The sequence below is a fragment of the Thalia democratica genome, chromosome 9, assembly GCF_965202585.1.
Source record: "Thalia democratica chromosome 9, ktThaDemo2.hap1.1, whole genome shotgun sequence".
Classification (NCBI taxonomy): Eukaryota; Metazoa; Chordata; class Thaliacea; order Salpida; family Salpidae; genus Thalia; species Thalia democratica.
The window spans coordinates 20,527,532-20,550,271 of record NC_139173.1 but is presented as its reverse complement, the minus strand read 5'-3'; the positions used below and the strand labels follow the sequence as shown (position 1 = coordinate 20,550,271).

Genomic DNA, 22,740 nt, shown 5'->3' with positions numbered 1-22,740 from the left:
ACACATCCAAAAAAATACTAACCATATAAAATAGCAAGTAGAACCACCATTTCATCAAAATTATCTTTGTTTGCTAACTTAAAAAATCTTGACTAAATAAGTAATCACTAGCTTTAGTAAAGTATTAATTTTGTTTTTGAAATAGTGTATAACTTTAGTTATTTTATTGTACCATCACTATTTTATTTATATTAAATCAAAATCTTCATTGAAATTCATCTAAGTAATGAAATAGGTATTTTAATTTATTTGGCTGTTATTATACACTTAAAAATGGCGCAACAAGTAGCTGAAAAAATGGAATTCCCAAAGGAAGAAGAAAAAGTTCTTCAGTTTTGGAAAGATGTAGATGCTTTTAAAACTTGTTTAGAGCAATCCAAGAACAAAAAAAGGTATGGTAAAAAATTTTCCATTTAAAAACCAATTTCTTTTTCCGATACTGTTTATTTGTTTCAAAGCTCTAGATTTAATTGTAAAAGTAAGAAACAAAAAAAAATTGAAACAATTGTTACTAGTAAACTTAAATCATTATCAAGTTAATTTAGATAGTATTCAATGAAATAAAGTACAAAATGCTGAAATTAAAATTTTTTCAAACAATAAAATATAAGACTGTTGATTTTTTAAGATTTAAAATATACCTAACAGGGTTGCCACTTTACCTGGAAATACTAGGAAAAACCTGGAATTTGACAATTTAGGTAAAAAAAAACCTGGAAAAACTTTGAATTTTAATAATTGTTGCATGTTCATCAGTAAAATTTTGCTTTGACTCATAAAATATATAATATAAATTAAATTTGTTTGTCATCACCAATTTTTTTTTATTAAGAAAACATATTTAAAGTAGCTTTACAGTATGTTTTCAATGTCTTTATACTTTTAACATGGTTTCTTACCTTAAACTTAACTCTAAACTAAAAATAGATCCAAAATTGTGTACTTTTAAAAACCTGGAAGAAATTTGGAAAACCTGTAAAAATTTTGAAAAAACGAGTGGCAACCCTGTACCTAATTAAATGCACTTGAAAAAGTGCTGTTTGCTGTACGTATATTTTATGGTTTGTTGGTTAATTAAATTTATTATGAAAAAACACTAATGTAGCAAAACAATAAACATTAAAGGTTTAATTTTTATGATGGCCCTCCTTTTGCAACTGGAAAACCTCATTACGGTCACATTCTTGCTGGAACTATTAAGGACGTTGTGACCAGATTTGCTCATCAGACTGGCCATCATGTTGAAAGAAGGTTTGGTTGGGACTGTCATGGAGTGCCAGTTGTTAGTTCTTTTATTGCTAAAAAGCTACATGTGTCTTAAATTATTTCAAATTTTATTTAAAAAAAAGAAGTTTAACAGTAAATTTTGAAATGTTACTTTTTAATTAGAGTTGTTTGTTTTTATATTCTTAATTAGGTATAAGGTCTTATGAATTCTGATAATTATGATTTAGACGAGAAACACCTCTTTAAATGCTCTTCAGTTTAAGATTACAAACTTAATTTAGTAGAGGTGTTTTTCTGTCCATTAAAAATAAGCAGTTAAATTTTTTGTTTGTGTTTTAAGTGATAAACTTGATAATAAGTTAAATTATTTGTAAACCAGGAATACATAATCGACAAAAAATTGGAGATAAAGTCACCTCAACAAGTAGCAGATATGGGTATTGCAAAATACAATTCAGAATGTAGATCAATTGTTATGGAGTATTCTGGTGAATGGGAGGTAAATATAAAACTAGTTTTGCTTTTTACTAAGTTGCAAAAGTTGTGATACAATTACACTTTAATATATGTTGTTTTATGATGTCCATGTTTATTTAAAATAACAAAAGAACATTATTGTGCGTTTTCTTAAATGTAAACAAAATGCAAGATTTTTTTGATGCCTTGAAGTGATTTTGCTATAAATAAATATTGAGAAACATAGTAAGGTGCAATGTTTAAACACCACTAAATAATAAAAACAGACCACTGTCAATCGTCTTGGACGTTGGATAGATTTCAGAAACGACTACAAGACATTGTACCCATGGTTTATGGAAAGTGTCTGGTGGACGTTTAAGCAAATTTTTGACAGTGGCAATGTGTATCAGGGCACAAGGGTCATGCCTTTTTCAACAGGATTGCACACTCCATTGTCAAATTTTGAAGCAGGACAGGTACTGTTTTATATACATGTAATTGCATGTTATTTTACATTATTTGTAATTATCTCTTGATATAGTATTAAAGTTTAATAATTGTACAACAGAACTACAAAGAAGTGCAAGATCCTGCTGTTGTTGTGAATTTTCCAATGGAGGAAGATCCAAATGTTAAATTGGTTGCCTGGACTACAACCCCATGGACGTTGCCAAGTAATCTAGCTTTATGTGTCAACCCTGATGAAGTTTATGTCAAAGTAAGTGATAGTATTTATTTGAGAAAATATATTTAATTTAAAACATAAGGCTTAACAATCAATACAAATGACAAAAATAATCTTATCATCATGTAAAAATATTTTATTTATATCATATTATTGAATCAGCCTTACAAAGCCGGTTTAAAATTCAATAAACAGTTACACAATAACTTTGATTTAATTATATTTATAGTTGTATTAAACTTTTCAATTACAAAATAGGTTTCAATTTTTATAAAACTTGGTAATACTATCTTTATTAGTGGACTAAGAAGAGCATCAGTCCAACTAAGTTTGACTCGTTTAAATACTCCTACAAAAATTTATTAGTCACAAATGTATGTTGATAAAAACCTCAAGTTTTATACAAAATAAATACTTGATTATGAGCAGAACTATAAATTTTTATATCATACAAAATATAATAATAATAATAATAATAACAATGAATAAGTTCAGGTTTTAAAATGAGAATAAAAGCTTTCAAGTTTTTTTGAATACAAGGTTGCAAAAAAAGTTGGAATGCTGGATGTTTTAAGGTTGAATTTTTTTGATATAATTAAAAGTTAATTCATTACAGGTAAAATGCAAAAAAACTGGTGAAGGTTATATTTTGATGGAAGCTCGCTTGTGCGAACTTTTTAAAAAACCAGCAAACTATGAAGTTATGGGTGAAAAGTTTCTTGGAAAAACACTTAAGAACAAAAAATATAAGCCCCTCTTCAACTACTTTTCTCATGTAAGTTTATTTTTATTGTTTTTAAACTATAGTTTCATAATAAAGTTAGTTTGTATTTTAGCAGACCTTTGTAGTATTTGAATTTGATAGTGATAAAAGTTGTGTAAAAAAAGATTGTATTGGCTTATACTAAATTGTTTCATTAATTTTGTTGCTATGTAACTATGTTAAAAATAAAATTTCAAATATTTCCTTGATTTAAAAGCAAAACTTATATAAAAACTATTTATTGCCGTTGAGTACCTAAAAAAGACCAAAGATAATTAAAAATGATATATTAATTCTAATAGATGAAGAGTGACAAAGTGGATGAAGGCGCTTTCCGTGTTTTGTGCGATGGCTATGTGACCAGTGAAAGTGGTACTGGTGTTGTCCATCAAGCCCCGTTCTTTGGAGCTGTCAGTTTTGTTGCAAATTTTGTCCTTACTACATTATGTTAATTTTACCAATTTGGATACGAAACTAATATTTAAGTTTAATTCAAAAATATTCATATATCAACTTATTAATAAAGGACGATCACCGAGTTTGCGGTGAATGGAAAGTTTACAAGAAATCCGAAGTCATCTGCCCGGTCGACGCCAAAGGCTGCTTCACTGAGGAAGTTGCCGATTTTTCCGGGCAGTACGTCAAAGACGCGGACAAGTTGATCAATAAGAAGCTGAAGCAAGAAGGTCGAATGGTAAAAGACTCCCAGGTAAAGCACAAATATCCCTTTTGCTGGAGGTCTAACACTCCACTCATATACAAAGCAGTTCCGACTTGGTTCATCAAAGTAGAAGAGCACAGAGAAAAACTGTTGAAAAACAATGCTGATACTTACTGGTTAGTTTTTAATTGTTTCTTACTATAATAAAAGTTTTAAAATTTAAAATTGTTTATGATAACAAAATGCTCGATCTTATGGTTTAATCATGGTTGTCACATCTAAGTTTGCTGATAAAAATCAGACTTATTTATAACTATAATAAAAGGAGATATCAATATATTTCATTTAAGGGTTCCTAATCACGTGAAAGACAAACGTTTTGGCAACTGGCTGAAAAATGCAATGGATTGGGGATTTTCCCGTAACAGATATTGGGGAACTCCAATTCCAATCTGGGCATCCGAAGATATGGAAGAAATGGTTTGCGTTGGAAGCATCGAAGAGTTGCAGCGACTGAGTGGAAAAACTGTTAAGGATATCCACAGGGAATTGTAAGTTATCAGTATTAAAATTTTAAATGTTGATGTCATAGAGTAGGGTAAAATATTTTATAGTTGGCCATGTTTATCAAAACAAAATTATTTCGCGGCCATTTAAAGAAAACTGTATTAGCAAAACTAAAATCAATTTTTAAATTTAAGATTTCAATGAAATAATCATTAAGTATTCTGATTAATACTATTGTAATCTAACAATTAAATTACGAACACATCTCGCAGTGTTTGTTATTGAAATGCTAAAATTTAATTGATTAGCATAAAACATTTCAAGCCAAAAAACACATTGTGTGCTAAAGATGTCTGTTGGCGAGCAGCAGGATCAAGCCCGCAGCCGGTGCGTTGCCCAATGTACTATAGAGAAAACTCAGTATATTTTTCTACAAAATAAGTATCGGCATATTTAATAGAAAGTTTGAGCTCTGTATTCTTTTTGAGATTTTGTGAATTTTAAAATAATTTGATACGAAATCTTGGGTCACAGTTTTTTTAATCTCAATTATCCCTGGAAATTAAAAAAAGCAATATAAGTATGTTTTTTCGTAAATTTTGTGAGTTTAAGGACTTCATTTTTTCTAGCAATAGATTTATGTATTATATTATATAATTAAAATTAAAAAAAATATATAATGAATAATAAATGGAAGAAAAAAGAAAACAAGATAGATTTAAAATCAATTCTTAATCTTATGCCTTTTATTTTGCAACTTCCATACGAAGTCTAATAAAATCCCTAGCTTTGATCCTTCATACCTAAAATAAAACTAACTTTATTATACTTAAATATACGTGGTAGCTGAGATAAAAAGTAATGTTAACTTGTAAAAAACAAAGTCATTTCTCTATGATAATAATTGAAATACATTTAAAATCATTATCATTTGTAGTGTTGATGACATCACAATTCCTTCAAAGAAAGGTAAAGGGCAGTTAAGAAGGATATCCGAAGTTTTTGATTGCTGGTTTGAGTCCGGTTCAATGCCCTACGCTCAGCAACACTATCCGTTTGAAGTATGTTTTGTTTATTATTATAACTAACATATTATATTTTCGCAATAGAATACGGATTTAAAAGTATATAAAGAAAACCACCTAAAATAATACACACGTTTGTAGTCTTATTTATATTTTACAGATTTATTAATAATAACGCCGTTTCACCTAGAAGGATCTTCAGAGCTTTTTTAAGTGTTTAAGTGTCACTTAAAACAACTCTGAAGATCCTTCTAGGTAAAACAGCGTAAGCTTAAGTTGACATTTGTTGATTAAAATATATTGAAATAAATGAAAAATAAAAAATTAGGCTCTTATATATTGAGCTTTTTACTTTATATAGTTTTATAACATATATATTACAGCTTAATCGAATATATATTTCATTCAGTATATTTCATATTGATTTTTGCAGAATCAAAAACAATTTGAATGCAACTTTCCTGCCGACTTCATCGCTGAAGGCATTGATCAGACAAGAGGCTGGTTCTACACTTTGTTGGTCATCTCCACTCTGCTCTTCAACAAGCCTCCATTCAAAAACCTCATAGTTAACGGTCTTGTTCTCGCTCAGTTAGTTATTTTTCTAAGTTTTTAATGTTTCAGAAGATAAAAATTGTTAACTCATTCTCTTAAGTATGTAAAGTATAATTGAAAAGTGTTTGAATACCTGTAAAAGTTTTTTCAGATCTGTTTGATTAAAAAATTCTCTTAAAATTAAACAGTTGTAAAATATACTAACCTTTGACAATAAAGTTTAAAATTTTTAAGTGGTGTTATTCTCCTTATTATTAAATTGAGAGCTTTTATTGTAATCTCTAAAGTAAAATCTATTTAAAAAATTTTAAGCTTGCTAAGTATTATGTTTTGACAGTGACGGACAAAAAATGTCAAAGTCTAAGAAGAACTATCCGGATCCGATGCTTGTAATTAACAAGTACGGATCAGACGCATTGAGGTTATACCTGGTAAACTCACCAGTTGTAAGAGGTGATGATCTCAGATTCAAGGTAAGCTTCATCATTTTTATTTTGTTTAACTAATTTAGAAACTTACTTAAATAATAATATGTTTTCGTAGCTGTCTTATAAACTATAACCTGCTTGTAATTCCGAATAACATTTTAATATATGTTCACAAGTACCAGTAGTGAAAGTGTAATTAAGTAATTTTTATTAACAAAATAGCAGCTTTAAATTAAGGTTAAGGTATTAAAATTGAGCACTTAAACTACAGCACTTATTTTATTTGCTGTTTTTCGAAGTAGTTTAGCTGTTTTGAGGACGCTTCTTCTAAATTCATTATACCAAGTTAATATAAATCTTTAATTTAGTTACTTAGTTAATTGAGTTAAATAGTTACCTATTTTATAACTTCTACTAAAAGTTTGCCATTTAAACTCAACTATGGCTAGTTTAAGATGTTAGAAGTTCTTTGTAAAACTTAGCTGAATCAGTGTAATTTAAGTTCTTTTTTTTTACAAATTCATGCTTTTTTAAGTTATTTTATTTGAGTTTAGGGTTTTGCTTTAAAAAGCATCAACCCTACAATAAAAAGATTTAGCATGATTATGTACAAAAAATTGAGTCTTAAATTTACTATTTGTATATTAAAGTACATTTACCTAGTATAAAAATTTACGAAATAGGTATTACACCTATCAAATAAATGTGTTTTTCCTATTGAATACATTCAGTTTTTGCTGTTTCTACTAAGAACGAAATTTTATAGGCATATATTTTACAAATGATGTAACAAACTAATACTGATTAAACTTTACATAACCACAGGAAAAGGGTGTAGAAGATATAATCAAAAACGTATTCCTTCCGTGGTATAACGCCTACAGATTCCTAATCCAAAATGTACTTAGGTATTAATTGTTTGTGTGAGATATTAAATAATATATTTGGTTGTAAACTTATAATGTTGTTCTTTGCTGGTTTACATCAATATTTTTTTTTTTTACAAAATATTAGTTTAACCTTTGAAATATTTATTACCTTTAATAAGGTAAATTAATAATTTTAAAATTCTTGATCTGTTTTTTAGTTATTACTTTTAAAACTTTTTGTTTAATATTTATTGCTAGAGTTAGTTTACTGATAATTATAAGGTCAACTTTAAAATTTCAAGCTTGTAATAGTTTTGGTACTTGATAAACCTGATTTTCCAGATACGAAAAAGAAACAGGAAACAAATTAGAATTCAGCGATGAAGATAAATTTGATGTGGAAAATGTAATGGATAAATGGATTCTTTCCTATACCCAATCACTAGTTGAATTTGTGCAGCAAGAAATGAGAGGTATTTAGATTATAATTAACAAAACCATATTTTTTTATTTGAGATAATAAAGCTCTTACTACAAAGTTAAGTAGTAGTTAATAAAATTATAAAAATACTACAGATTTACTTATAATTTAATTTTATATAGATTATAAAGTTGCACAGAGAATTTTGACAATTATAAATTAAGATATTAATACTTAACACTTATAAACATAAGTATTCAAAACTAACTTTCTACTTTGATAACATTCCTTGGTAATTTTAATCACTAAAATAATACTTTAATTTATTTTATAATTTGATTTTAAAAGTATTAACCAATAGTGTATACCGGATCGTTAGAATATGATTTATCTTGTTGTAACTATTATTTAACTGTAAACTTAGTAATTGTAATTTATTTAAGTTATTTCATTAGTTACTTAATTTTGTTTTTCTAGCATACAAGTTGTACACCGTAACGCCCAAGTTGGTGAAATTCATTGAAACGCTTACTAACTGGTACGTGAGAATGAACAGAAACAGGTTGAAATCTAACAGCAAAGACGGTAAAGACGCTCTACAAGTTCTTTTCACCGTGGTATTCACCATGTGCAAATTGATGGTTTGTAAATTTCTTTGATGGAAATATTTTTCAAGACAATGTTTTGTTCATTTTATAAGTACTTATAGAATTAAGATTATAAAAAAAGTTAAAATTTTTATTTATATAACGTAAATGTTATAATAAATAGTCAATTAGATTTAACAAAGTTGTTGTATTTTTAGGAAAAGAAAATGATAATATACAGAAAAAATAGTATTTTTATGAATTTAATTCCAATTTAAAATTAGGCTCCATTTACTCCTTTCCTTACCGAGCACATGTATCAAAACTTGAAGAATATGATGTCATCTTACAAAGATGACAAAAACAAACAATCTATTCATTACCTAATGCAACCTGAGTCTAATGAAAACTTGATCAATGAAGAAGTTGAAAAATCCATGGAAGCCATGCAAAATGTTGTTGAGCTTGCCAGATATATTCGCGACAACAAAAACCTTCCTCAAAAAGTAGTTAAATTTATATATTTATATATTTTTTTAAAGTAAAACCTTAAAAGTAAGTAATTATGCCAATTTAGCAAGGTAAAATACTAAATTAAAATTAGTGCTTAGTGCCTGATGTATACATACTAATTTTGTCTACTTAATTAATTTAAAATCATTAGGGTAAGTATCTATGTTTGAAGTATTTTTTTAAATTAAGAAAATGTGTTGTCTTATGTTTTAGTTCAACACTTTTATTAAGTACAATTTCTTGTTAGACAAACTTAGTTTTGATTATAAATACTTAAAACTACATCTGTTATTTTATCAGTACCCAGCTCCCGAACTTGTCATCATTCACAAAGACGCTGATTATTTGAAGCGTGTGGAATCATTGAAGGAGTATGTGCAAGAAGAAGTGAATGTAAAGGAAGTCACCTTCACTAGTGACAAGACCAAGTACGGTGCAATGGTAAAAGCAGAACCTGATCATTTGCTGCTTGGTAAAAGACTTAAAGGTAAAATTATCTACAATTAACTTTTATTAACTTGTACAACATGATGTACTGTCAGGTATAACGCTAACTAATCTTTAAGAAGTTTAAAATTATGTTGCTTTGATTTTATCTTATTTCACAAAAATTAATATCTTGACAGATCTTTCACTAATATATAATAACATTCCTGTAATTTCAAACTCTGTTTATTCAAATTTATACAGACTAGCTTTAGTATAATGATCAGTTTGTATAAATATCTTGTCATTTTTATATGCTTAAACATTTGTTTATCAAATATAAAACTGCTATAGAACACTGGCTATATAAAATGTTTAATATTTTTCTAATTTCTAAGGCGATTTCCGCAAAGTGATGAAGAGGATCCAGGCTATGACGTCAGCAGAGTGTGAGAAAGTGTTGGAAGACGGAAAATGTGTTATAGAAGGCCATGACATTGAGAAAAACGAAATAAGATTTATCTATTACTTGGACAGTGAAAATGACGATAACAGCCAGTTAGTTCAAAGAGCACTTTTATCTCCCAGAAAAGCAGATTATTATCTGTTATTATAACAGTACTTTTTTCTTTAATCTATTGTATAAGCCCTTTCACATTAATAGTTAAGCTTTTATTGCAACATAACTAAGAAAAATTGTCTCAACCAACATGTTTTAAACTGTAAAAGATTGTACTTAATATGAATAATATTAGTTTGTTGTGTTAAAAGTATGTAATTAATTTTTAACAACTTTTTCCAGATACGTGGCTAAATCGGACAATAAAGTTTTGGTTCTACTCAATTTGAAGCTTACAAACGAAATGATTGAAGAAGGCTTGAGCAGAGAGGTTGTAAACAGAGTGCAGAAACTAAGAAAGAAGGTAATTTTTATTAATTATTTTATTTATTAAAGTTAACTTAATTCCAACAATTTACTATCCAGGCATCTTTAGTAGCCACCGACGAGGCCACTGTTTATTATGAATTTGTTGATGAGGCTGGATTCAACAATGACTTGATGAAAAAAGTCGTTCACAATAATGAAGCTAAAATTTCCCAGCAAACTAAGACTGGTGTGAAACAAATGCCATCATATAAACTGGCTGAAGTTGTTACTCATGAAACCAGCGACATTAAGTTTGAAGTTAGTTAAGCAGATTTTTAATATTTGTTTTTTTTGAAGAAAGTGTATAAAGATTTTTACTGAGTTAAATAGAAAAATTTTCGAAAGTACTTCAGCTATTTTTTCTTAATTTAAGTAGTCTTTTAAATAAAATACCAGTTTAAACTAAGAAAAAAGCTTAGGTATGTTCGTTAAAACTTCACGAGCTGATTTTAAACTTAACAGAATATTTAATAGTACGAATATTTGATAAATATTGCAGCACAACAAAGCTGATGTCAAAGCTCGTTTGAAGTTGACTCTTGCAATGGGGAAATTACCCAAAAATGAAATTAACAAACCAGTTTGCTCATTTGTTCAAGTTTGCAGAAAAGGTAAAATTAATAACTTGTATGTCAATAGTATTGTACTTTGTTGTAATCAATATTTTTTTACAGTTTTTTAGACAATATATTAATCTTATTGTGTAGTATTCATAACATTAAAAGGGTATATACTTTAAAAACAAAATACAATTCTTGACCTCATTGTTTGTAAAATATAAGCATCATAACTATCAGAACTTTGATTAAACCTACCTAGTTTTATTACCTTCAACTTTCAATTTTAAGTTTATTACTACTAGTTTTAAACGTAGGCAAATTTAAAAAACTACTTTACCTATACTCTTTTCCTTTTCACCTTACATTTATCTATTATCTGGAAATACTAGAGTTTAATCTATATCCCAATATAAATAGAAAACTTTTGGTCCCCTAAATCTGAACTTATTTTCAATTGCTCTAAAAGTCCCTGTGTAAATAAACGTAAATAACTTTCATCAAAAAGTGTCACCGTGTATTTTTTACTTAATCCATACTAAAAAAATGTATTTTACCCTATTGATTTTAAGCAACAAAATTAAGGGCATAGGGGGGGAGGTCCACCTTGATTTTTACAAGTTGATTTATTTTATAGAGTTTTATCTGAGCTATCAGACAGTTTTAACCGCTTGAAAAAACTCAAAGTAAGTCGGTGACCTCAATAGGTTCCTAATGGAAGGCGCAAACTAAAAACGCGAAAAAAGACCATTTCACTAAAAATTTATATCCTCCTTCATTTTTTAAGCAATATTCTTCAAATATTTTTACAATTGACAGTGTATTATTAAATTCTTAAAAGATAAATGCAGGATTTTTTTTAAATTTTGTAAAGTATTTTTTTTTTTGTTTTTTTGATCTAAAATTTCAACATTCAAAGTCTTTTAAACTATAAAAGGAACGTTTCCTGAAAGTTTAAGGTCTCTAACTCAAAAAATGAAGGAGAAGATAAATTGTTAGGGATTTAAAAAAATTCCGAGAAAATTAACCCCGAAAAATTTGCGGTCCATATGTTTGTAATAGAAACTTTTTATTAAAATAACAATATCTCAAAAGTTAAATAAGATTTACTAATTCCATAAAAACTGGCTTGTAGTTTGTACTTCAAGCTTTCATATAAGATCCAATGTTATTTTTAGTAAAAAAATGTCGGACCTCCCCCTCCCCCTTATGGCCTTAAATGAACATTTTTACTATCTCACTTTTTTTAATTAATTGATTTATAAAATAGAAATTTATTTTATTTTACTTTTTATACTTAAATTTAAATTCGTGTCTAGTCATATTGTAAGAAAGTTTTCATGCAAACTTTTAATATTTATAAAAAATTAACCGGTTAAAGTAAAAATTCTAAATTTCAAGGTTAACTTGAACGTATTTTTGTTAAGTTTATTGACTTGTAAATTTTCTTTTAACTTAATTCTTAAGTGGTTTTATCAAATACAGAAAGGTGTACAGTTTTCTTGGAAAATCCGAAAACCAAGAAAACCGTAAACTCAGTGGATGAGCTTAATTTACTCTCATGTAAATACATGGATCTTAACTCGGATGAGAATAAACTCGTATGTTGTGGTCAGTAAATTTTTTATTGAAAATTCAGCAAAGAAAAACATTTTAATAATTTTATCAACTTTATAGAAGGTGACGTCAGTAGTTTGGCAGGAAAAGTGTTGAATTTTGCTGGTGATTCTGCGTCATCGAAACCCACAGATTTCAATTACGTCAATGTCTTTTCATTGTCACACCGATGTAAGTTACATTGATAAGCTTGTTTTGTTTGTTTGTCAAAAAAGTGTTCTCAAGTTTTATTAACTTTTCATCAAATGGATAGTTGTATTTTTTTGTTTCAAGTCCAATTAATAAGCCTCTGAATTAAGAAAAATCTTAGATTTAAAGGTGAGCTAAACAAATATATATGTATATATTAAATAATTTTTTCAGTAATATAGAAAAAAAGTTATAGGTATCGTATTTTTCTTTTTTTTTTCTTCAAGGGAATAAGTTTATTATAATTACATTTACAATGAGACGTCTATTAAAATTAAGTATAACATAAAATTTTTGTGTTTTTTTAATTTAAATGTAAGACCTAATAAGAAAATATTGAAATTTTTTACAGCTGCCGGATGTCTTCAAATGGTGCCTGGAATGAATTTGAAAAAAGAAGTGGCACTTTTGTTTGCTGAAGACGAAAAAAGTTGTACTTTGTACCAAAATGAGTCTCTTAGTGAAGGTTTGTTTTGAATTATATCTATAACAGTTTAACTTGATATGAATAAGCACAAATTTGTATTTATATTATACAAACTTTCTTTTGATGTGTTGTAAGGTTAATTTTGAATACCTGTCTTTATTGCACTTAGATCAGCAATTCTTAACCTGGGGTAAATTTACTCCGGAGGTAAATTATCTTGTTTTAAGAGGTAGATTTTCTTTTTTACAAGTTATGTTTATTAATGTTTATTAGTTGTTTTTTTACTTTATCATTTCATATTTAACTTAAATTTTATTTAAGATAAATAAAATCTTTAAATTTCACCGTTTTTTATATTTGATAAGCTTAAAGTTCAAAAATTATGGTTTTTTTCATCAAAATTAAACACTATTTTGTATATTGGAGGTAAATTTGTTAACAACCTTCCAGAAAGGGATATAACAAGAAAAAAAGGTTAAGAACCGCTGACTTAGATTATAACTATTTTTAAAATTTTCTTTTATAGAAAGCAACAAATAATTATTACAACAGAGTACGATGCTAGAAAATTAAAGTCAAAGGATTCAGTGTACTGCATCTTCTAATTTATTATTTAGTCAAAGTATTAATGATTTTAGGTGGAGATAGCTTATTATAAATAGCTAATTAACTTTAAATGAATTATTTATACTCTATTTTCTCAGTTTTAGTATTTGACATTATTATGTTAATCAACTGTAGTATTTATTCATTTTGTACACAAAAACAGTTTTAGTTTTAATTTATTTCTTGCTAGGTAACTTTTTGTTTGGTTTTATTGAAAATAAACTATTTTCCATCCTTACTTTTTGTTTCCAGCTTATCAGTTTTAAAAGATTTATGAAGTTAAAGTTTCCTTCTTTAATAATATATATCTATTCATAAAGTTTTAAGCTTTTTTAACCCACAATAATCTTCTTTCTTAAATTTTTACCTTTTATTAAAGAGTTTAACAGTAAGTAAATATGTTTAAAGTGTCAAAAAGAAGATTAGTTAAGTAATTTGAAGTTATGTAATTAAGTTTTTATATATATAATTTGGTTGGTACACCTTGGTGAAAGTAATAAAACACCTCAGCAGTTATTTTTATGTCGCGGGCAGAAGTTATTCAAGATACTTTTATCAATCGTTATAAAAAATTATACAATGAATATAAAAGAATAATCATAAGTATAGCATCAGAAAATAGGAATTTCAAAATTAAGAGCTCCATTATAAGCTTAAAAAACAATTTTTGGTTATAAAAAATTATTTAAGACAAGTTTATCAATCATAAAAAGTTAGACCATGAACATGATAAATTAATCATTAGTATAGCACTAGAAAATATTAATTTTAAGTTCAAAAAACAATTTTTGGTTAAAAAAATAGTACCACACGGTACATTTTTTACTTTGAAAGCCGCATTTGAACTGAGGGCCCTAGCTTTGAATTTTGAACAATTAAATTTTGTAAAAATAATGTTTTTAACGTTTTAAACAACTGTACTTGTTAATAGCTTGCTTAAAAATCATAGTTATAGTATGCTGCATGTTCGAAAGTATTACTAAACTGTAAATCTTAAAAATAAACTTTACTATATTTAATTACATTTAATTGTACAGTGGAAGTTCGTTGTACTATAAACGTCACTATATAAAAACCGGTCAAAATGCAAAACATTTAGTTAGATCAGGGGTGGGCAACCTTTTTTTGCTCGCGGGCCGCATTACAAATAAAAAATCTTCGTGGGCAGTGTTTATTTAAATAAAATTCTAGTAATTAATAGAAAATCATTACTTGAGATCAAAATTGTGATAAATTAATCAATAGTAGAGCCTTGGTGAAGAGTATTTTTTGAAGTAAGAGCCTAACTGTAAGATTTTATCACAAAATCTAAAAATTGTTTGTATTAAAAATGTATACTTATGGCCATAAAGTAGTTCGTGAGCCGAATATTTTGACTTTGAGGGCCGCAGTTTGCCGACCCATAAGTTAGATTGACCCTGAAAGGCAAATCAATATTTTAGAGGTATTAAAAACATCACAACTGGAAACCCATACGAAAACGGTCCAACATCAAAAAATAGTATCAGTTGTGGTTAAACCTTGAAAAATATAAGTGTAAGCAACTAGAAAATTATCAAAATATTATAATGCTTTACAAATATTCCTTATATCAAATACCAAGTTTCATAAAAAAAAATTATGCTAGTGTGAGCGGCTCTAAATTAAACACTAAAACTAAAAGATGTTTAAATTTAAGTTTTTAATCATTTATTAATGTTCACCAACACAAAAATCATTTAACCGTGCCTTAGTAAAAAAATGAATTGAATTAATCACTTTTTAAAGGTATAAAATATAGAAAACATCATTTATTTTTGTAAATATTCAAAAAAAAGTTTGCATTATGGTTTTTAAGTTCCTAACAACTCATTTATTTAAATTTTTTGTTATTCTCTCTAACTGTGATTACCTAAGTCTTTAAATTGTTAAAGTTTTGTTATGCTTCAGTATGTACCTAATTTAGAAAGAAAGGCAAACTTATAAGTAAAATTGTTTTTTGTCAGAAATTTTGTTTTAAATTACTTAAATAATAGACTTATCATATATACAAAAGTATTTTACAAAAAAAAAAACTGTTTTAATGCCAGACTTCATTCAAGCTCTAAGTACTGCTTTAAGAAATATTAGTTTCGTAAGATGCCTTTTTCATACATAAAACTTATGACCTTAAACAACTTGAGGAAATCTATTTAGCAAAGTTTTATATCAATTTTATTTTTGTAATATAAGGTTTGTCAACATTACCTTTATTGCAATCTCTCTCTTTTAGTTTTGTCACTCCGTGTATTCTTGTTTTAATAGATAAAAATATTTTTTTATAGAATGCTTGTCAACTTATATATTAAAATAAAAAACTATAAATAAATCTTATTTATGAAAATTATAAAGTGTTACAAATATTGAACTAAACCTTTTTATTTGAAAATAGTCTTTTAGCGTTGGTTAACTCAGTATTAATAAATAATATAACTAATAATTAGTGTCTTCTAAGATATAGAACTAAAACAAATGTTGTTAATAGTTATATAAGTAGGAACTATATTTTTATACAAATTTTATAGATTTAAATGTTCATGTTAAAAAAATTGTTGTTAGTAATTTTACAAATACTATTATAAAAATTAAAAGCCTTTTTTATCGAATAAATGTCAGCTAGACTTTTTCGAAGACGTTTTTCAATACATGAATAGTTAGCAATTTTTTTAATCATGAATAATGGCTCACAAAGTTAAAGAAAAAATATGTTTAAACACCTAAAATTAATTTTTGGACTAAAAGTTTCTGCAACATTTCAACTAAAATTGATAATATTTCAAGGTAATGGTTCATTTGACTTAGCTGTAAATTATTTAAGCAAGGTAAACTACAACAATGTACAGTAGATATTAGGAAAATTTCAAACTAACAAAGTGATAATACCTTAAAAAGACTTTGTTTTGTTTTATTATAACTGCTTGTTATTTTACTAAACATATGTTAAGAATTTTTACGGTAATTACAAAATACTAAATTAGGTACTTTTTGTTATCTAATGTTTTTTTCAGCAACTTTTTTATTCTTTTCAAAGTCTTTTGTGCTATAAATAATATAGCGTTCTTTAAATTTATAAGTAAGATCTAAACTATAATTTATTACTAAATACAATGTCGACTAAGTGTTAAACGACAAAATAAACTTTAAATAGTTGAATTATAGTAGTAGACATTTAAGTAAGATCTATAAAAATAGTAAATCTTTCACATTTGGATAAGTATATGAGAGCTTGTGATATTATCGAAATTTATTGTAAACAAATTTTGTGAGCTTTTCTCACGGCATATGAGGTCCAGGCTTTAGCTTTGATGAATTTCAATGATATTATCTATGATCTTACCGCCAAAAAGCGTGTCAGCTGTGTTGTTGTTGGATGTTTAACGTTGCACTGTTATTACGTAACAAAACGACACTGATAGTTTTAGCAAACTGTAGCGTTGTGGTAAAGTATTTTTAATTTTTGTAGTTTGACAACAACAACAATAACAACAACAACAGCTTTCTTCAGTTACAACTGACTGATGAGTTTTGATGAGAACGAAACCTAAATCTCAGTTTACCGAGAGCTTGTAGTCTAATAATCCAAATGGTATTGTCAACTTCTTTTATATAAATTTTAAGCTGTTTTCTTGGTCAAGGTTTTCGCTCTTAAGACTTTCGCCGATTTTCTTTTAAAAATCTAGCTAGATCTGAAAAATTTAAAGTTTTTATAACCATTTAATGAATAAAAAGAAAACATATATTTAAAAAATTTTAAGTATGCTTCGTTATTTTGTTCTAGATAAAAATAAAATACTGCCTCTTTTAATAATTCTACTACTTACGGTTTTATTTTAAAACGGATTATAATAATTTAGTATTATATTCCTAGGCGCACTAAGAGTCCAAATATTTGGAATTTTTAATATAGTTAAGAATAATAATTGCAATAAATAATTCATCCAAAGCAGATTTAAGTTCTTTACTTGTTGTTCTTATAAACATTTGTGTTTTTTTAACACAATTTGTAAATTTAACTGATTATTTTTTTCTAATTCAAAGTCAGAATCTATAGTTTTACTTAGTAGCTAAGACATTATTAATAGTGTTGTTCAAAAATTTGCAAATCTTATCATTCAAGTTTTTTCACTTATCTAATTACAAATCTATTTTACAGTACTATTTAATATTTTAATATGTTTCTTAGTTGAACAATAAAGACTTTTCAATTTGTGTACGCATAAAAAAAACGAATAATTAAAGTTTTGTTCAAAATAAAACAATCTTTCCTAAAATTCTCTAAATAAAATACTGACAAAGTTATCAAACGTAGACCTAGTAACCTAACCTAAGGGCACTAGTAACAAAATTTTAAGACTAAGAACCCTGTAGACCAGGGTTTTACAAACTTTTTTTCTCAAATTGCCCATTTCAAGAAATTAGAAAATATATAGCCCCCTCCAACAAGACTACTGAAAAAATACCTAAGACCTTTCTTTTTTTTGCTTTTCATCTGCAACTTAGAAATACCTAGTTCAAGTTTCAAAATTACTAATAAACACACCTAAGACACTTTTTTTTCGTCCATTTTGGCACCAAATCGCCCAAAATTTTAAAACTGCCCCTTTAAGCCCATTTACTAAATCTTTCCCTCAACTTACTAAAATCGTCCCATGGGGCTATACCGCCCACTTTGGGAAACCTGCTGTAGATACTTTAATTTTTTCTACTTCTTGTTCCACTCCTTCTTTTTCTCTTTTTTAATCCCCTAATACATCTTTTAACTTAAATAATGATATTTTGATTAAAACAGTTTCCCAGCGCACTAGCAACTAAACTTTAGAAGCTCAGAGTCAGAACCCTGTAGAACCTTTGTTGCTCTTGATGTTTTTCTTAACTTCTTAAGTTTCCATTATAGTATGGTTGAAACTATTTGATTTGTTGTAAAAAAATTTTAGCTAATTCGAAAAAAAACTTTTTTCAACAGTCATAAATTTACAAACACACAATCAACAATATTTTGTAAACAGAGTAGAAAAAAGTTGTTACTTTTTTTTTGAAATAATTTTTTTTTTACTCAAAATAAAAAGTCAATTTTACCAGAGAAAATTTACTATTAAGTTCACATTGAACTCAGAAAAATTTGAATCTGGGGGACAACATAGATTTAAAATAAGTTTGTTTTTGCTTTTTTGTATAGTCCTTCCTTGTATGGAACCTAATGAACTGTTTTTCTATGTACCTAATTATCTAAAAAATTAATTGAGAATTAAAAACTGAAAAGCAACTGCTAGCTAAGTCAAAGATCAACTTGTAATAAAACAAGGTACACCCAACCTTTTCTCCCTATGTTATAAAAATTGAATATACATGTTTTTTTGATTTTAGTTTCAGTGTAGTTTGAAATATATTTCACTTTAGTGATTGCACAATAGTGGTTTATTGAACAAAAACGAAAAAAATTGCTCAAAATTTTTTGGTTTAAGGACTTGGATACGCAAAAAGACCTCTCAGTCATCGAATTGCATACACAACTTAATCAAAATTATAATGAGCTAATAATGAAAAAAACTTGAAAGTAAATTTAAACTCTAAAACGAAAATATTTATAAAAATTAAAGAATTTTTATACACACATGTATCTAATATTATACACACATAAAATATATATTGAACTCTACGTTAAAAGTTAAAGTTTCTATCTGAAATGTTTTTAATTTTTAAATTTATCAATTATTTTAGCAAATAATTTAACCTTTTATATGATTTTAAAAAATAAAAAATAAATAAACAAACTTGAAGTTTTTTTTTAAGTATGTTTAAGAATAGTTTTAATTTGACTTTGTAGACTTAAAATTTGTCAGTTCTATCTGAACTCCCGAGCTATTTTATTTAATAAAGATACTTTGCAAGGGAATACCAGTTTCACTGCTGTTCCATTTAGTTGAATATCAAATGTTATAAAATCAGTCAACCAGAAAACAAGTTTACATTTTTAAGATATAGCAGATAAATCAGTCAAAGTGTAATTGCAGTGATATTCTAGTCAAGACCTTCCAGGTGTAGTTCCGGAACATAAAATATTTGTTTTTATATTGTTTATTGCAAAGTTCTTTTTAAAGTTAAGTTTATTACTTAAATTGATTTACTGATTTTAATTCTAAGTGTTTAATTTTTTATTCAACTGTACACTCATAAGTATGTTCTAGTTAGATTTAATTTGTTGTTTTTACACAACTTTTATATGTTTTCTATAGTATGATGTTCTTTATTTTTTAGTGTTTGATATGTTCTTTAGTACAAAATACAACCACCAAAAGTCATGCCTAGTTTTTATAACTAGTATAGAACAAGGGTGTGTCTACACTTTTTTTACTGGGGTTGCACAATATTTTGTTATTGTAACCTGCCACCTAGGTACGCAATTCTAGGTATGTACTTTTTAGCCGAAAAAACCTGTATTCAACTTGTTTTTTTTACTTGAAGTTAAAAATCTAACCTAAATTTTAACAAAAGTATTACTAATTTCTAAATAACTAGTAATACAGTAAATTTAAACTATAAAACCAAAAAAAAAATTTGAAGCTACATATTGTACATCAAATTCTATTAAATCAAAATAATTAAAATTGTAACAAACTTACAAAAAAAAAATTATTTAAAAGTCCAAGATGTACTTGGATGATGATCTTTTAATTTTTATTTTCTGTAGGTTTAAATATCTTTTGTGATAAAACTAGTTGTTTTTTGTATTATACTTTTAAAAAGGTGAAATTTCACTTGAAAAAAGTATTAGTTAAACTTATACAAAATCATAAAAGTTTATTTACATGATATTAAATGTGTAGCCTGATTGTGTAAGAGTCCTAATGATAGTTTTAAAAATGTTTGGATAAATGGTTTCAAATCAAACCATGTGGTCAATTAATATACAAAAAGAAAACTTATAAAACTTAATAAGAATAATATTTATATAATATCAAATGTTAATTACCTGATTGTAATGGGGACTAATGTTGGTTTTGTAAACTCAAGTTGAACATTATAAGATTCAAACCAAGTGGTTGACAAATATATACATGAAAAGGCACTAAGTTAAATAAAATTTTAAAGAAAATATTGAACTTTTAGGAAATTAATGTCCTGGTCAACTTGTTAAAATGACATAGTCAGTTTTTAGTTGATTATAAGAATCAAAATTTTTAAATAATTATGTATGTCTTGACCTTTCAATATTCAACTAAATTTTCATTTGCTATGTAGTTTAATATTAAATGGTTTGCTAAACAAAAATTTATATCATACAATAAAATAAGTTTAGTTAAACTTTAGTAATTACATTAAACATTTTTGAAGTAAAAATAAACTTACTAGTTCTTAAACAATGCATAATTACTATTTATTTACATTGAATAGCTTTTTGTATTATGTCTTAGATTACAAAATTAAAACTTAGATTTTATAATGGAAATTTTAAGAAACTTGGTATATAGTTTCCCAGATCAAAAGTAAAACTTTGGTATACTACTTATTTGTGAAAACACAAAAAAATTTTAATTTGAAGTTTGTTTCAGCTGCCTTCAAGTGAAGCTTATTGTGTAACTTTCCAGTTATGATCTTTCTTATGTAACAAATTTATTATTCTTTGTTTAAAAATTTAGCAAATAAGTAAAACTAAGTTTATAAACAACATTTTTTATAAATAATTTAAGCTTCTTTTCTTTCTTCTTTTTCAGGGGGTGTACAGGAAACCAGTCAAATCACGCCTCTGGCATAGAATACATTTAGTTGTCATTTAGTTCTAAGTTAAGTTTAAAATTAAGTATGGTTTTTAGTGTGCTTGTACAATAAACTATAACATTACATGGAGTCCTCCAGGTAAAGAAACAATAGTCTTTTAGGTGGGTAGCTGTAAAATTTGCACGAGCGTACAAAATTGCACGATGGGACAAAATTGCACGAGTCACTTTTGCACCGATACATTTTTGCACGGGTTAAGTTTTTTTTTATATCATTAAAAAAAATAACTTTAATTTTTTTAAAAGTTATTTTAAACTATCACTGTTACCCATAACCCTCAGTCGGTAAATTTAATTAATTAATTTTTATTTTTTTTTATTTTTTTTATTATTGTTGCTGTTACCCCTCACCCTTGGTCGGTAATTTTTTTAAAATAATTTTTTTATTATATTAATTTTATTAGTTGTTTTTTTAACTATCACTATATTTATTTCTCTCTTTTTTATTTATATTTATTACTCTCATGCAAAAGTATAACTCGTGCAAATTTGGCTCCGTGTAATTTTGTTCTTGTTCAACTTAGTAACATCGTGCAATTTAGACCCGTTCTCTTTTTAGGTAGCAGTTAAAAATTTTTAAAAATAGCTGACACTAATAATTTAAATTTCTATTTGTACTAGTTAAATTTATGATTTGGTAGTTTTAGAAATTGAAAAAACAAATAAATTTCTCAGCTTATAAGCAAGATATAAGTTAAACTTGTGAACTTTACATTTTATATGAAATTTTTTTCAAGTTCAGTATTTTTTGCACATCTCAGGTTTTTTTTTTCAAATTCTCAGGCTATTATCTATGACATAAAAATAAGTTTTTCAAGAATATTAAGTTCTTTAGTTATTTTTAACTTATTTTAAGTACTTAGTCTTAAATGACAGTGTTTCTTTGTTTTTCAGTTTCTTGTTTTCACTTATATTTTTTTAATATTTTCCTAATCTCAGGCTGGCTTTTGATCTTTCAGCTTGACTTTTTCGCACCTTTTAGTGACAGATGTGTGGCAGCTGATAAAATATTAACAGTACTAATAGTTCATAAAAATGAAAAGTTGAAATTCTAAAACAAGTTTCATGGATGTGTTTAAAAGTTTGTATTTTGTATACAATAAAGATTTAAACCTAAATTAAATGTTGTTATTATTATTTTTGTTACTTTCATCCATTTTTTATTTTTTTAGTAACAAAGAAATGCTACAGCAAAATATTTGACATTTTTAATTTTAATTTATTTTATTAGAAGCTGCTTAATGCTATTTTGCTAAAAAAATGGTAACTTTGCTATCCCACTTTAAAAAGCCAAGAGCAGCCTTTCGGATTCGCATTGAAAGCGATTTGTAGGTAATGGTTTTTCGATTTGATTTCCGTGATTGCCCCTTCAAACAGCTTACAAACGATCATCCTTCTTTATTTCCAACTCTCTTTTTTTAATTTATAATTGTCGCCACCTTACTAGTTATTTAAAAAAAAACGTCCCTTTTTAAGATAAAATGTATTTATAAAATA

The 22,740-nt window shown here is 26.6% G+C and overlaps 1 protein-coding gene across 1 annotated transcript; it reads left to right on the top strand.

The window, feature by feature from the left end:
- Nucleotides 1–239: 239 nt before the first annotated feature.
- Nucleotides 240–13,688, top strand: LOC145843816 (isoleucine--tRNA ligase, cytoplasmic-like). Its single transcript, XM_082951052.1, has 25 exons — nt 240–392; nt 1,126–1,282; nt 1,607–1,726; nt 1,971–2,162; nt 2,255–2,404; nt 2,988–3,146; nt 3,437–3,544; nt 3,661–3,971; nt 4,146–4,346; nt 5,240–5,363; nt 5,761–5,918; nt 6,220–6,355; nt 7,136–7,218; nt 7,522–7,652; nt 8,078–8,241; nt 8,472–8,693; nt 9,001–9,187; nt 9,525–9,684; nt 9,929–10,049; nt 10,112–10,312; nt 10,554–10,665; nt 12,097–12,222; nt 12,289–12,399; nt 12,770–12,883; nt 13,397–13,688. The coding sequence occupies exons 1-25, from the start codon at nt 274–276 to the stop codon at nt 13,447–13,449; spliced, it is 3,720 nt and encodes a 1,239-aa protein (XP_082807178.1). The 5' UTR covers nt 240–273; the 3' UTR covers nt 13,450–13,688.
- The last annotated feature ends 9,052 nt before the right edge of the window (nt 13,689–22,740 follow it).

What these genes read in the sequence shown, in the direction of transcription:
- LOC145843816 (XM_082951052.1), top strand. Translation starts at nt 274, where the DNA reads ATGGCGCAACAAGTAGCTGAAAAAATGGAATTCCCAAAGGAAGAAGAA. An exon ending in AGTATTCTGGTGAATGGGAG is followed by an intron (nt 1,727 to 1,970) that starts GTAAATATAAAA and finishes TAATAAAAACAG; the next exon opens with ACCACTGTCAATCGTCTTGG. An exon ending in AACGGTCTTGTTCTCGCTCA is followed by an intron (nt 5,919 to 6,219) that starts GTTAGTTATTTT and finishes ATGTTTTGACAG; the next exon opens with TGACGGACAAAAAATGTCAA.